The sequence below is a fragment of the Limanda limanda genome, chromosome 5 (genome assembly GCF_963576545.1).
Source record: "Limanda limanda chromosome 5, fLimLim1.1, whole genome shotgun sequence".
Classification (NCBI taxonomy): domain Eukaryota; kingdom Metazoa; phylum Chordata; class Actinopteri; order Pleuronectiformes; family Pleuronectidae; genus Limanda; species Limanda limanda.
In genome coordinates this window covers 7,927,173-7,942,069 of record NC_083640.1, presented here as the reverse complement: position 1 = coordinate 7,942,069, position 14,897 = coordinate 7,927,173, and the positions used below count along the sequence as shown (strand labels likewise).

The window sequence follows — 14,897 nt, the reverse complement described above, 5'->3', positions numbered from 1 at the left end:
AGTTAATGCCACTGTTTGTAAAATAGAAGAGAGCCTTTAAGCGTACGCAGTCCAGTGACAGTAACTCTGGCCTCAGTTTTGCTGGTTCCAAACTGGTTCTTGGCCTCACAGATGTAGAGCCCCTCATCATCCAGCCAGACACCTGCAGTCAAACACAGTGAAACAGCCCTTACAACATCACTCTCTATAGATCTGACAGCACGCAGCATGTCTTCACTCACTGACAAAGAAAAACACTTAATCTCCCCCCCAAAAAAATCCATGCTAATAGCAGTTAAGTCCTCTGCTCAATAATAAGAGGTATTATTGGTTTGACTTGGCTGTAATTAAGAGTTAAAAATAGAAAAAAAAGGGATTAATGGGTTTGGCTCAGCTGCCGGCCTGCCGACACATATGTCCCACTCTGTAAATTCCCCAGGAGATCACATGTCGGAGGATGTACACATCATTCAGTTTGTGTGTTTTGATAGCCGGACATATGTTTAAAGAGGTGGTGACAAGACATTAAGCAGAGACATTGTCTTAAACAATGGCAGGTAAAACAAAATTCTAATTATAAAGCCATCTGCAGCAGACGGCAGCCTCAAATGGAAACACTCACAGAAGCAGCACATGCAAATATGTCTGTTACTCTCCTATATAATGTTACGCCCTGTGTAAACATTGAGTCTCAGGAGCACAAAGGATCAACTTCAGCGGACAACATTAGTCATATGCAGGCTGAGCGGCCTCGCAGTTCACAACTTGCACAGATGAGATTCAAATCTCACACTTAAGGACACTCGAACGGAGGAAGAGACACTAAGCTGCTCCTGCAGAATGATTCATGTCTCGAAAGCCATGTGACATTTTAGTCTTGTGCAGAGTAGATGTGGTGCAGTTAGCAGGATGGATATTACATGTTTTGAGACATATACTTGTACAGTTACTCTGTAATTGCCCCCCCCACACACACACGCACCCTTTTTTATAAAAAAAAAAAAAAGTTATTATTCAACCACTCAGTGAGTTATGTCAGTTGAATGCAACCAGTCAGCGGTATTGGACTGAAATTCTTCGCTTTGGCAGTTTTTCAGGGATAACTCACTCTGGATTAAAAGATGGCCGTTCTCCAGCTGCATGGTTCTGCTGTGGTCGTCCATCGTCGTGACGATCTGTCTGCCGTCCTGCCTGTGCCAGGTCACCGTTGGCTGCGGGAAACCCCGGGCCGCACAGGGCAGAGTGATGTTCTCTCCTACGTTAGCTGCCACGTCGGCCGGTGCCTCAGAGAACAATGGCTCCCCTGTGGAGGGAATGGTGGAAGATGGATTTTCCCTTTGCGAATATTTGAGAGAAAAATAAGCTTCATGAGTAACATTGACATGTGTTCTAACCTCCAACCTCCAGAGTGACAGTGCCAGCAGAGCTTCCAGCAGAGCTGCTGGCCACACAGCCGTACTGGCCGGCGTCGACCTCCTGCACCCCCCGGATGTGCAGGGTGCCCCGGTGAAGGTCCTGCTCGACGAAAGGAGCAGAGCCCACCTCAAGCTCACCTGGAAACGCAAACAGAACAAGCCTGTCGGTCTCTAACATGGACATTCCCACAGTCATGTCGATGTGTGCACACTCTCTTTGACCTCAACTGACCTTTGAACCAGTGCACGAGGGGAGAGGGAACGCCCGTGGCTCGACACTCTAGAGTCGCATCGCCGCCGACAGACACAAGTACAATCTGCTGTGTCACTGTTATCCTCGGCACCTCTGGAGTAAAAAAAAAGAAGAGTGAAGGTCAAATTCATAAGGATTCTTTATTTATAGAATTAATTAGTTTTTCCTGCAGTGTTAGGATAGACCCTGAAAACTTACAGTACATACACATTTTGTGTCAACAGAGCGGGGATAGATGCTTTTGGAAAAGGTAGACAGCAGAGCCGGGAGAAATTAATTATCTCTTTTACCAGGCTCACGCTGCCTTGGAAGATTAATGTTGTTAAAAATGACATTCAGAGACAAAAGAGTGTATAAAACCAGCATGCCCCAGGAAGAGGCTGCCACAGTCCATCAGTGAGGAAGTTTCTGTCAACCACTAACTGACAGCCATGACTGAAACTTCAGGCTTACAACTGTCAGCACTCACAAAGCAAGGAGAGAAATATCCTATTGTGTGAGACAAGGTAACGTGTGGCCACAACTCGCTTGTGCTCTACTCAAAGCCAGAGCTCCACTCACAATGGATACTATTCAGGGATTAATTCAGGACAAATGTTGCTAAGGAATAGACAATACAGACAAAACAATACTTTTCAGGACAGAAATCGACATAAATGAGATTCCAAACTGTTAATTTCAACAAAAGCAAGTAATCTCACAGGCACCATCTGTCTTCTACAGGAATAATGTTGACTTACCTGCAAAAGTAAGTGACACGGATTGAGAAGCAGTTCCAACCTCATTGGTTGCCAGACAAGTGTAGTTCCCAGCATCCTCTGGGAGGGCCCCTCCAATGGTCAGAACTCCATACTGGTTTATACTCAGCCTGTATTATACAATCATGAAAACTCACGTTTGTTTCAATTTAATTCTTGGATATCATGGGAGACGTGTTTTTTGAATATATCAACTTTTACATATTGAGACATAGAACACTTGTGGTTTTGGAGGAATACAAAAAAGACTTCAGATCAGTAGATGTAAATTTACAAAGTGATGCAAACAAGATGTGGACGTCGATGTTGTTGAAGTTGAATATAATGACTCTCCGACTCCGCTGCGCCGGAGGTGTTGAGTGGGCTGAGAGTTCCCTTACCTCGGCCGATTAGTGAGTAACATGTTTCCATGGCTCCAGAACAGCTGGGGCGGGGGGGAGCCGGACGCCGAGCAGACGAGGCGGATCTCGTCCCCTCGGGAGAAAGCCTGGCTCTGTGGGTGAACCACCACAGAAGGAGCCTCTGCAAGTGGAGTCAAACAGAGGCAAGTGACTCAGGGTCTCGTCAGTGCTGCATGATGTCATTTACAACTTCCCCATCAAGCGTTAAGCTCCTAATGATGTGCGCTTCCATGCAATTACCAAGCACTTCATGTCTGACATTATGACTCCTGGATCACAGGGAGGACAAGTTTCACATGTATTTGGTTATTTTTGAAATGAAGCCACTCTTCTCAACATGCATCACTTGGTTTCTGATGGGAAACATTTTCTGATGAGGAAGTGGCTCGATCTGACTGCGAGGAGGTTGAGCATATAATGGAAAACAGATGACGGGCGCCTGAGAGGAGCCATGAGGCCCTCAGTGTGTTAAGCGTTTCAGCAGATGGCCTTCGGGGTATCGTCCTAACGTACCTGGGACGAGAAGCCACACATTGATTCTGCTATCTCCGTGGGCGTTGGTGGCCACACAGTGGTACTCCCCAGCATCCTGAGGCTGCACCCCAGTGACCTGCAGGGACGAGTCCGACAGGAGCTTCACTCTTCCTGCGCGGGCTCGAATGGTACGACCCATGTGAAGCCAGGTCAAGTTGTGGCGCATGGATCCCTCGACCTGGCAGGACAGCACAGCGACGCCTCCCACCACGGCAGTCACATTGACTGCCGGCTTCAGGACCGGAGAAGGCTCTGTTTGAAACAAAACCAATACCTCAAGCTCGTGTTATCAGCCGTGATACAAACAGTACGGATAAAGTTTACTTTGCATCCAAATGTTTGTACTGGGCTGCTTTGTATCACCTTGATGTTTTCGCCATGAATTTAAGAAAAATGTTTGGAACTGATTTCAAAGCTTTGCTGCAACTGTGATAGATTTGTGCAAAATGTGTGTATGTGTGCGTGCGTGCATTAGTGTTCGAGTGTTATACCTCGAACAGTCAACTGGGTTAAGGCACGTCCCTGTCCTGCGCTGCTTTGCGCAATGCACTCGTATAGGCCCTCATCCTCGGCTGAGGCGCGGGCAATCTCCCATGATGCTATGGCAGAGTTCCTGATACAAAGACACGCTTGGTTCGTTATGACAATCGCAACAAGAGCCCATTTCACATCACATTCAATTAGTATATCTGGCGCTCACACACGCTGGAAATAGTTTTCACTGCACGTCAGCTTAATTTCATGAGTGTAATTCAAAGCAGAGTGTCAGAGCCACGAAAGAATAGGCACTCTGTTAATTTTGGAGATGACACAACCGAACATGTAATGATCACAAACTGTACTCTGTATACCTGTTTCCTGACAGATGAGCCAATAAAGCTTGAGTCAAGCAGCACTAATGCTCTACAGACGTGCTAACTGACCTAATTGCTGTTTTTACTGCAGGTAATGGGCTCATGAAGCTGCGGCATCTGGGGGAATCTAAGGAAGAGTGAAAACACTCACTGAAAGGACTTCTCCTCTCCCAGTGTACTCCCACTTCTGCTAAATCTTAGCCTGTAGGGAACGTCACTCTCCACGGAGCAGGCGATCACAGTGGGCTGCATGTAGAAACCCTTCACCACATCAGGCATGCTCACAGCTGGGGGATCTACAGGAGAGGAAGGAAAGGTTAAAGGTCGTAGGAGAGATTGATGAGGTGTGAGAGACGCTGTGGAGTGGCTTTGGTAAGACGTGTCTGCAGGGAGGTGGTGGGGGTGGGGTGTCTTGCCTGGAATGATGTTGGTGTACGAGACACTGGACAGCCTCTGGAAGCGGTAGCTCTCCTCGTCTTTGCCCGTCACCTTGATGAAGAAGCTCTGAGAGGGAGTGCGGAACTCCGGGAGACTCCACAGTCCTTGTTGGCCGAGGTCAGAGGGCAGCGGGACGGGGATTGTGCGCAAAGTGCGTCCTGAGCCTGACATTAGCTCCACGTGGCTCAGCTGACCAGGAGGCTTCAGGCCGGTGCATTTCAGTAGAACGTGGGCTGGAAGTCCTGGGGGAGATGAAGAAAGGTCACCATGAGGTCATCTGCTGTGAGTATTCCCAGTGAAATAAGCATCAAGAAGCTAAAAAACTACTGATAGAAGATACTGTACAATAAGGAAAAGATATAAAAACATCATCGCTTTTACAACACTGCTGGCACGTAGAAGAATTTTATTACATTGGAAATCTAAAAATCCACCTAGTGTGTCTCTGTGGTTTAATGACCTTATGCAGTTCATACAGTTAGAGAAAATAAAATACACTCTCAGGGGGTCCGGGGACAAATTCTCTTCAGTCTGGGATCCAGTGCTGACATATTTGGGTAAACTTAAGACTATGCCTGCTTAGTACCACTTAGCAGCCCTTTAGCATCTACAGTTGTGATATTTATCCTTGTGAGCTATAGTGTGTAGTAGACAACTTGAAAAAAATGGTGAGCCTATGTTAAGGTATGTGTTTTGGTTTTTTTTTCTTTGTTTTTTTTCCTGGCTGGATGTCCTGTATGTTCGGGGAGGGAGGGGGGGGATAATTTATACAAAATAATGTGAGCATTGGTCTAAAGTTCTTTTGTGAATGTTGTATCATGTACAACTCCTGTGATATGAGTGCTCAATAAAAAATATATATATAAAAAAAAAAAAAAAAGAAGCTAAAATAAATATGCTAAGGCACCTTTTACTGGCCTTTCCCTGGTGTGGTTGAATTCAGAAACTGGTACACTGGAAAAGCCAGCCCGGAAGTCCAGATTGCTGACTCCTGTGACCCTCAGAGTATGACGCCCGCTGCAGCTCACCTTTAGAAATAAAGGAAAAGTATTCAATTAGGCAACTGTCATAAAACTGTCAAAGATACAAGATTTATGAATTATTCACCAAAGAGGTACCTTCAGTTTCCATGCTCCAGGTCTGGGAAACTTCAGGTTGACAATACGTGCAGAGTTGGGAATGTTCAGCAGCTCTTGAAGGCCCTGCTCCACTCCAACTACTCGACCTAGAGGAACAGGAAGATTTCAGTGTGAAATATGTCTTCACTTATGTTAGGGCAATGTTAATTAATTTTGGGAAAAGGATATAAATGTGGTGTCTACCAAACGGATCGCTGAGCTCGATTTGTGGTGCTGGTCCACTTAGTGACACGGTGACCTCTCTGAGGCTGGGGTCAAAGGGCACTTCCCACTTGTTCTCTTGTGCACTTTCATGGTTGGAGGACAGCAGGTGGACCTTCAATGCCTGAATTGTCTCCTCAACCCACTTTAAAACCTGGAAGGAGGAGATCAAAAAACGCCATTACAACCCGTAGAGGAGAAATGTCATGCTGGTGGAAAACCCATTTGTCGGTGGCTGAGACTGGAATCTTTCAAACTCAAACTTCCAGGGATCCTCTTTCAACTTAGAAAGACGGAACAAGCACAGGAAGGATGCCGCTAAGACCTTTGACTGAACCCCTGTCACCCCCTTCCCTGCCCAGACAGCAGGCTGCTCTTTGTCTCCGGACTATTCTTTCATTGTAGAAGTATCCCTCAGAGGGATTTTGCCTAAACAAAGGAAAAGTGAAACAGCTCAACTGTCAAACTGATAACATACAGTTTTCTGCACTCTCAAGCATGTATTCCCAGAAGAGTGTCTCTCGCAGTGGAAGTCTGTCAGCCAGCCATCCCCCTCCCGCAGCACAGCTTTCATGAATCATGAGGCTTGTTCCTCGGAGTAGAAAGCAGCGGTGAATGCTGGGACATGTGCCTTTGTTTTGGAAATACCCTTAAAAGTTCATATTTCACAGAATCAACCTGACTAATTTTAGGATCAGTTGTGGACAGAAGTGGCTGTTTCCCCACTTTTCTGCTGAATCGGTTGAAATTCAGAAGCCAGATGAGGTCAGAAAGCAACACATTAGGGATGTGGGAGGCTTTCATCTTACATGAGTCCCTTCACCACGTCTGAAATATAAAATAATGTTGGACAGTTTGATTATATATAATGCTAAAACCAAACCTAACTGAGACCATAATATATACCTTGGTGGATTTCCAGAGAAATATCAGACGCTATAGAATTTCAGTCTTGACAGGTGCTTCACCCACTGGGTATTATCATCATCATACTTCTGACTGAGAACACAGTTTTCCTTTTGTCTCCTCTAAAAGGAAACAGAAGCAGCAAAAAGCTATTGGCATTTCATGGTATCATTTCAGTGGCCACAATGGACCAAATGTCTTCCATCTTTCTAACGCTTAACAAGCAACTGCTGTCTAGTATTTGTTTTGACCTTGTGCTGAGAGGCATTAAAGCAGAGCTGCGTCTGCGATGAAACATCTCTGCAGCGGGCGCTCGGAGACCAAGCCAATGGCAACACGTTTTATGCAAAAACTGAAGGGAGGTAAGCCTTTGATAACTTCATTATTAAGCCTCAGCTTTTTGTCTATCAGGTCCGCTCGGCGCTGAGAGCAGCTGGTTCCCTTCGCCCCCTTTTTTTTTTACAACTGGAAACAGCTGTAATGTCTGCCACATGTGCAGCCATCACCAGCAGGGCAGGAAACTGCTCAGGAGTGACCTACATCTGCCTCAGGACAGCGTGGACTTAAGCAAGAGAGCGGAGAGCAGCGGGCATTGCTCTGCCCTTAGACCTCAGATAAAAGGAAGTGGAGCACGGAGGTGGGGACGATGAGCTGTCCGGGACACGCTGGGTCTCCGGGAGCACGCTGAGTTCTGCAGCCACTCCTTTCCTCAACCACAGGGAATGCAGAGGATTTTAAGTCCGGTGAAACATCATCCGGCGAGTCTTAGCTCAACGGGCTGCTATAGGAAAGAGCCCCCTTTGCTATTTATAGAAGCATGCCTGACAGATGGGCCAGAGAAAGCATGGGGCTGGAGTGATGCTGTGTTCTCCCTCACTGGCCCAGGTACGTCGCCAGCAGAACAAATAGATGGTCTGCGGTTAGGCAGAACAGCTTGACTCCAGACCTCCCGGTGAGCAGGGTCAGCTTAGTCCTCGCCCGGGTTTTTAACACTGCAACCGCTGGCCTTTGCAGGAAGATGTCCCACAGCAAATCAAGGTTGTTAGAGCAAATCAGTCACAGATGGAGGTCCTGCTGCTTCTCAGTGAGAGTTGGGACACACCTCTGTATTTGAAAAAGGTTCCTACACTTCGAATGGTGCCTTTTTGTTTAACACACAGGAAGACAACTGAAGATAAATGTTACCTGTGTTTTATTTTATGTCTGACAAGCTTTACCAGCCCCTGAACGCACAACTGCATCCAGATAATGAGGAAAGCATGAGGACGATGTCATAAACGACTCTTCCAGGCATTCGAGCTGAGCGCACAGAACAACATGCATTTTCAGTTACCTGCTGCTCTAAAAGCATGTTTCAGAAGGCTAAAACATTACAGCCCTTATTTCCGATCAGCACTTCAGGCTACCGATGACGGACGGCATCAGCGCCGTGAAGAGCACAGATCCTATTCCCAGTTTGACAGCACATAAAAGTGGTTTTCTCTTCTCGTTAGCAGCCTCTCCGGTTAATCAGAACCAGTCAAACATATAAAGGGTGTAAAGAGTGCGATACGTCAAGGTCACAATGAACTGTTGTGTGAGGCCTTGGAGCCAAACACCACTGGGCAGCTGCGTTGGAAGGAGGGAAGCCATGACAGATCATATCCTGGGATTAGAGAGTAAAATAAGCAGTCTGTTTTCTCTCCGCTCTCCCCCTGGAGACTGCAGAAAGACTTTGTATATTTGATTTGGCCCCACTTTATTAAACTGCTATTAAGGGGGAATATTTTTGGTTAGATCTGTAGTGCTTCTGAGGTTTTTAAGGATTAAAGGATTTGCATTAATTTGGTAAAGGCACGCCACCCAAGAGCTATAATCACACAGGTCTAAAAATGACTGACATACAAGTAATTCAATGTGGATCCAAGACATTTTTTGGTCCATAAGTATGCACATGTTTACATGTAACCGTATACCACGAATACGTCGAAATACCCCAGGCTACTTTAGCACAAAGCCATCTGGGGTCGAGGTGTGACGGCTAGAGTGAGTTTCTTATTCCCTTTATACAGCAAAAACTAAATTACTTTCAAACACTCTCTAAACAGCTCTAAGGATTATGGAGTGATAATGAACCGAGCTGCCACACACACACAGCCTTCATCTGTTTAAGCATGAATTGACACAAAACAGACCCCCCCGCCCTCCACACAAACGTATCAGAGGTCAGAGGTTCAGTGGGCCACCAGTGCACGGAGCTGCTGGCTCCAGCCCCGGTGCTGCCCGGCCTGCACCTCCTGTGTTGACATGCAGGATACCAGTGTCTCTTCCAGAGGAAACTCTGGCTTCTTTTTACGTCTGCCTGGGAAGTGAGCCCCCCCCGTCTTTGGCTTCTCAGACTCGGCTCCTGTTACACACTGCTTCCGTTATAAAAGGGTCGCTCACCCGTATCATGTGACCAGGAAGTTTAATATCGCCGTTGGAGTTATTTGATAATGAATGAAATCGCTATTATTACATCAGTGGGTCAGACAGTGTTTTCTCTCTCCAGCTCCTGCTGCTCCTCATATCCACACACACCACTGAGCTCTACTGGTTTATTACAAAGTCGGTGAATGTAACTTTCTCCTCATTGTCGTGTTCTCAGTTGCACTGCAGCGAGACTCTTGTGCTCTCACCTCGTTAACCTGCTGCTTGTCCAGGTGAAAGATCTGTCCGGAGGAGGTGGCGGCGATCTCCTCGTAAACCCTGTAGCCGGGCTGGGAGCGGTCCCCACAGTCCCCGGTCAACACAAACACCACCTGGGAATGGAGGGGGGCAGGAGAGTTAAGAGGATTACCACTGTGTCGTGTTTGCTTTCCACCGAATCACTCTCGGTTTTGCTTCAAAGTGACGCTAATGCTCATTGTCATGCTTAACGTAGGGGCTGAGACCGAGCGACTACTGAAGAGACTTTCTCCTGCTCAGCTGACCATCGGGGGAACTTCATTGGAATGTAGATCTTTCACAGCATGCCACTGTATTCCTTTGACTGCAGCATGTGATAAAGGCAAAGATACTCTCAACCTTTCAGAGGAATGAAATGCTTATTGTTACATTTTTAACATGATTTATATAGGACTGAGGAGGAACCTCCATCGTACAATTCGAATGACTCATATGTTTAGCATTAAAAGGCTGTCATACTGTCTGACTCTAGCAATGATCTGTGAGGTCCCCTGAGTGTACCTGTGACTGACGGAGCTGCACCAGCTGCAGAACATCTCTTTTCAGGCGGAAGTCTTTGGCTCTGGCATCAGTGAAGACATAAATGAAGGATCCAGGCAGAGACACCTCCAAGGCTTTCTTTATGGCTCCGATGCTCATCTCAGGGCAGTCGCCCCCCCCCTTAGTGACAGAATTACACACGATCAAACACAGATGGACGAAATAAACTCTATGTATCACATCGTACACTTCACTCAGACTGTTTTTTTAATCTTGAATAACTCAAGCATAATTCTACCATTTGATAATATAATTTAAAATTTAATGAAACAGCTAAAGTAAAATTGAACAGGAAATATAAAAAATATAATACTCATTAAAGTCATTTTTACAGGGGTAATAAAACAATACACCTTTTGACTTTTACATAAAAGCTTGTTTAATTCAGTATGGGACTCGCCATTCCTGAGACTCTGATTCTTCTCTACTGTTTCACTACATAATAGTGTATATCATTATCACATAATCAGTCCTTGTGGCTATAGTGGCTGCTTCCCGGTAAAAATTAAACATGATAGTTTCACGCAGCAGCAGCCCACATGGAAATGATTGAATTTATATGGAACTAGAATGGCACTCAGTACAGTGCATGCCTCTGCCAACACTAAACCACATTTAAATTGACTAGATCCAGATTTTTATTTGGATCTGCACCAAATGCCACAAACTCATGGATATGGATTTTTGAATCAAGATCCATGAGTTACTCTCTGAGAAATCAAGGGAAATGTTGATAAGGGTCCAATCTCACAAAGAATTCCTGGATCCAGATCGGCACAAACATTTGATGGGATCTTTTCTAAGTCATGCCCCACCCCTTCAAAAATTGTGATGGAAATTGGTAGAATATTTTTTGAGCAATCCTGCTTACTAACTACACAAACGAATGCTGATGAAAACATAGCCTCCTTGGTGGAGGTCACAATACAGCGTTTCCTCTCTCATAGAAGAATCATTCCACATGTCCTTGTTCCCACCTGGACAAACAGCTCTTGCAGATCTTGCTGGAACTTCTTCGGGTCGGTGGTGATGGACACTGGGCCGATTTCTGCAGGTTTACAAAAGCAGAATTGTCAAATCCCAAACTGAGACTTCTAAAGTGAAGAGTTTAATAAGAGGTGTTCTTGTTGTTAATACATCCATCACAACCAAAGAATTCTTCTTCAAACTCAAACAGAACATGTTTATCCACACAAGAGATTTAGTTGTTCTCGCTCAACCTCTATGAACGAAAAAGAAAACGCATCTATAGCATCAGAATCAGACCAAACTAACAGATCAGAACCAGAGTGACGTTCTGTAGCGTTTGTGCAAGACATGAAAATCATTCACACACAGCACAAGAGAGGTTAGACTGGTTCACGGACTAAATTAAATTGTTACGCTTTTGTTTTGCACAAATTGCTGAAATGTGCTCAGCGTTTGGAAGATGACGGAACAATTATTTGTTGCAGCTGCCGTGACCTCCTCGGGTCTCCAGCAGCCGCAGACCCCTGCATGATGGATAAGGGACACTTAGTCGGACGCCTTCTGGGACCAAACCGATGGAACAATAAACATGAAGCAATACACAGAGAACGTATTGTTTTTGCTGTAGAACACTGCTGTGCACAAGCTTTTTTGCTTATTACAGAGAGGGCCCCTCCTCATCAGGTTAGGGCGGAGCCTCGTGATCTCTGTGCCCCTGCTTGTTATTCCAACCGTCAGATATCACTTTTTGAAGTATCTTTATGGGACTAATGACACAGGGGCTCTTGCAGACGTGCGTCAGCTGATTTCATTTCTGACTCATTTTCAATCTATTTCCCAACAGCCGAAGCTTTCAAGTCGCCCCCCCCCCCCTACCACCACCACCCCCCTCTCCTGTAAAACACTGACAGCACTGTCACGCCTCTTTGTCAGCCACTGTGGCCTCTTTGCAGTCTTGGAAGTTTACAAGGTCCCCAGGGGCAGGGCACATTAAACACAGAAGACAAAATGTGTGGTGTTAGTGAAGACCCACCACCGCCTCACCCCCTCACCCCCTCACCCCGACCCACCCACCACCACCCCCCCCCCCTGGCTGGCTGGAACTGGGGGTCTGTGAGGGTTTTTCCGGAGGCTCGGATGGAGGAGAAGGAGGAGCAGGGTGGGGTGAGGAGGGGTGAGTGAGTGAGTGAGGGAGGGTGATTGGGGTAATTACACACAAGCAGACAGCATATGCTTCTCATCAGTGCTCACACACCCTCCCCCCATAGGGCACTCTTATTTTCAAGCTGCAGCTTTCCCAGATAGCAGGAGAGATGCAGGAGGTGAGTGAGGACCCTTACCTGTCCCACTCCCACTCCACAGACCCACATGCTCCTGCTTGGAGTTCCCTGTATCAGCTTGAGTTGGTGACGTCCCCATATCAGTGGACTTTTAATGAAGCAGCTATAGGAGCTGCACCATGTGCTGCAGGTTCTGAAATGTGTTTGTACTTTGCTGTTTGTGTGATCTTTGCCAGTAAAATGTTGCAAGTGAGAGAAAACTCAAATCACATGATGGCACTTAACACTACATTACTGTCGTGTTTGCCTGGGTCTCACCAAGTCGGTGCAAACTTTGGCTTTGGAGCTGTTTAATGTTGCGATGGATCATAATTACGCACAATAATTCAGTGAAAATGTTCAACATTTCGAGACCACCGCTGTCACAGAGGTTGATTACTTCAAAGTGTGTTTGATGAACCAGTACCTGGGTCATGGAAGGGGACCAGCACAAAGTTTTTGATGGGTCTCGTCCTCCGGCTCAGCGTCTTCTCCAGGATCCGCGAGGCGCCCTCGATCACCTGTTTCAGATCGTCGTACATGGAGCCGGTCACATCGAACACAAAGGCCAGAGTCGAGGCACTGTCAGCGGATCCATCATCCTCCTCAACCCGGGGCACTGCCAAGAGCCTGTGCGCGCTGATACACAGCGCCAGCACCAGGCACTTCAACACACCGCTCATGTTTTCAACTTGTCTTTAGATTCACTGCATCTGTCTGCTGGAGTGCGGCTTTTAAACTATAAGAAAGTTATTTTTTTTTTTTTAAGATTTCAAAGTGGGGGAAAAAGTACTCTGGGATTGTTCCAATCGGCAGAAAAGATCTCAGGAAGAAGACGCCTCAGCTGAAACGCATCGGAATCCAGAGAAAAAATCCTTCCACAGGAGAACCTCCGTGCGTAAAGTTTGGAGGAGCGTGTGGACTGTGGCTCCGCGCTCGAAAGCCCCTGGAGAGCTGGTGCTCTGACGCTTCAAACGGGGGCGGAGATGGGTATTAAAAGGTTCCCGAGACCCAACCTGATTTTTTTTGTGAGTGTGTGTGTGTGTGTGTAACTCGACCCCACTGTGACTTCCAGACTTTAACCCTGTCCAACATTCCCCCTCTCCCTCGATCCCTTTTTTTTCTCCAATCCAGTCCGGGCCCCTGGAGACGCGGTTTCCAGCAGCTTTACGCACATTACCAGTGAGGGGTCTGAACTTCGGACACGGCGATAACATTGTCTCAGTAACAGCCCGGTTCTTATAAATAGCCATCGTTTATATTCAGTCGACACCAATCTAATTTTAAACGTAGAAATATCCCCTTGGCATATGAATGGGTGCATTGGTGACCTGACGCGCCTGACACAGAAATGTCACTGTCCCTTTTTATACTTTGTTGCTGATCTGGACACAAGTGTTATGGATCATTAAACGTTATTCTCACGCACTTGACGTTTCTCCATGACACATCTTGTCCAAGGAGATAAGATCTCACAGTGTGAGCCAGCCCCAGATCTTGTGAATCTAAATAATTCAGTGTCTTCTTCCAAAGTACAGTGTGTGGGTTGATACTTTGATCCTCTGGCTTTTGTGCTGCACTAAGTTGCAGATGCTACATTTATTTATGCTACATTATAGTGGATCCCATCTTGATGCTGGACCGTGATCTTGCTGGCTGCTGACCAGAGACTATGATTGCAGCAGGACTGAGTGACATATAGTATTGAAAAATGTTTACCCTCATCGATGCTGCTAAAAACTTTAATCCTGATGATGTATTCCTACACTTGACATCTATTGCACTTCTGTCCGTCCTGGGAGAGGGATCCCTCACATGTGGCTCTCTCTCTGAGGTTTCTACATATTTGTACCTGTTAAAAGGGTTTTTAGTAGTTTTTCCTTACCCTTGGTGAGGGTTAAGGACAGAGGATTTCACACCATGTTAAAGCCCTATGAGACGAATTGTGATTTGTGAATATGGGCTATAAAAATAAAATTTGATTGATTGATTGATTGACATTTAAAGCCCATATAAATTACAAAGCTAATCAGAAGATGTACCCCAAAGGACTGAGCCCTTCCGTCCTCCTACTTCCATCTGTCGCTGATGAGGAGAACACGGAGAGCAGGTCTGAGCAGGCCCATGTGAGCACATGCACAGAGCCAGTAACCTCCACACACTGAGCCTCATTAATCCCCCCCCATCAACAGCAAGACATCACAGTTTTATACACCTCCTTGTTCATTATACAAGGGCACAGTGCAGGCTTATACCGCAGAGCAAGCAGGCATTTACCATTCACTTTCAAAGCATAACAGGCACTAAAGCTTCACGTGAAATACTTCAGTTTTCTTGTAGTGGCTCAGTGCGATATTGGATTTGAAATGTCCATGCAATAGGACGCAGGCAGTGGTGGATAAGTGACATTCCACAAAGCAGCTTCTTAAATTATGCAAAGAATGGGTACATTTTAAATGAAATACATTTTCCTTGACTAGAAATA

General features: G+C 46.1%; 1 protein-coding gene across 1 annotated transcript in view; it reads right to left on the bottom strand.

Moving 5' to 3' along the window:
• hmcn2 (hemicentin 2) overlaps positions 1-13,095 on the bottom strand; it is a 50,696-nt gene extending 37,601 nt beyond the window's left edge. The window contains exons 1-17 of the mRNA XM_061071588.1: positions 12,840-13,095; positions 11,102-11,172; positions 10,086-10,244; positions 9,536-9,658; positions 5,955-6,126; positions 5,751-5,857; positions 5,540-5,660; positions 4,611-4,874; positions 4,346-4,490; positions 3,832-3,953; positions 3,320-3,592; positions 2,786-2,927; positions 2,388-2,515; positions 1,627-1,740; positions 1,374-1,532; positions 1,088-1,282; positions 47-142 (exon numbers count right to left, since the gene is read on the bottom strand). Of these exons, the coding sequence (XP_060927571.1) occupies positions 47-142; positions 1,088-1,282; positions 1,374-1,532; positions 1,627-1,740; positions 2,388-2,515; positions 2,786-2,927; positions 3,320-3,592; positions 3,832-3,953; positions 4,346-4,490; positions 4,611-4,874; positions 5,540-5,660; positions 5,751-5,857; positions 5,955-6,126; positions 9,536-9,658; positions 10,086-10,244; positions 11,102-11,172; positions 12,840-13,095 (2,647 nt within the window). The remainder of the gene's footprint in view (positions 1-46; positions 143-1,087; positions 1,283-1,373; positions 1,533-1,626; positions 1,741-2,387; positions 2,516-2,785; positions 2,928-3,319; positions 3,593-3,831; positions 3,954-4,345; positions 4,491-4,610; positions 4,875-5,539; positions 5,661-5,750; positions 5,858-5,954; positions 6,127-9,535; positions 9,659-10,085; positions 10,245-11,101; positions 11,173-12,839) is intronic.
• Between the last annotated feature and the right edge of the window lie 1,802 nt (positions 13,096-14,897).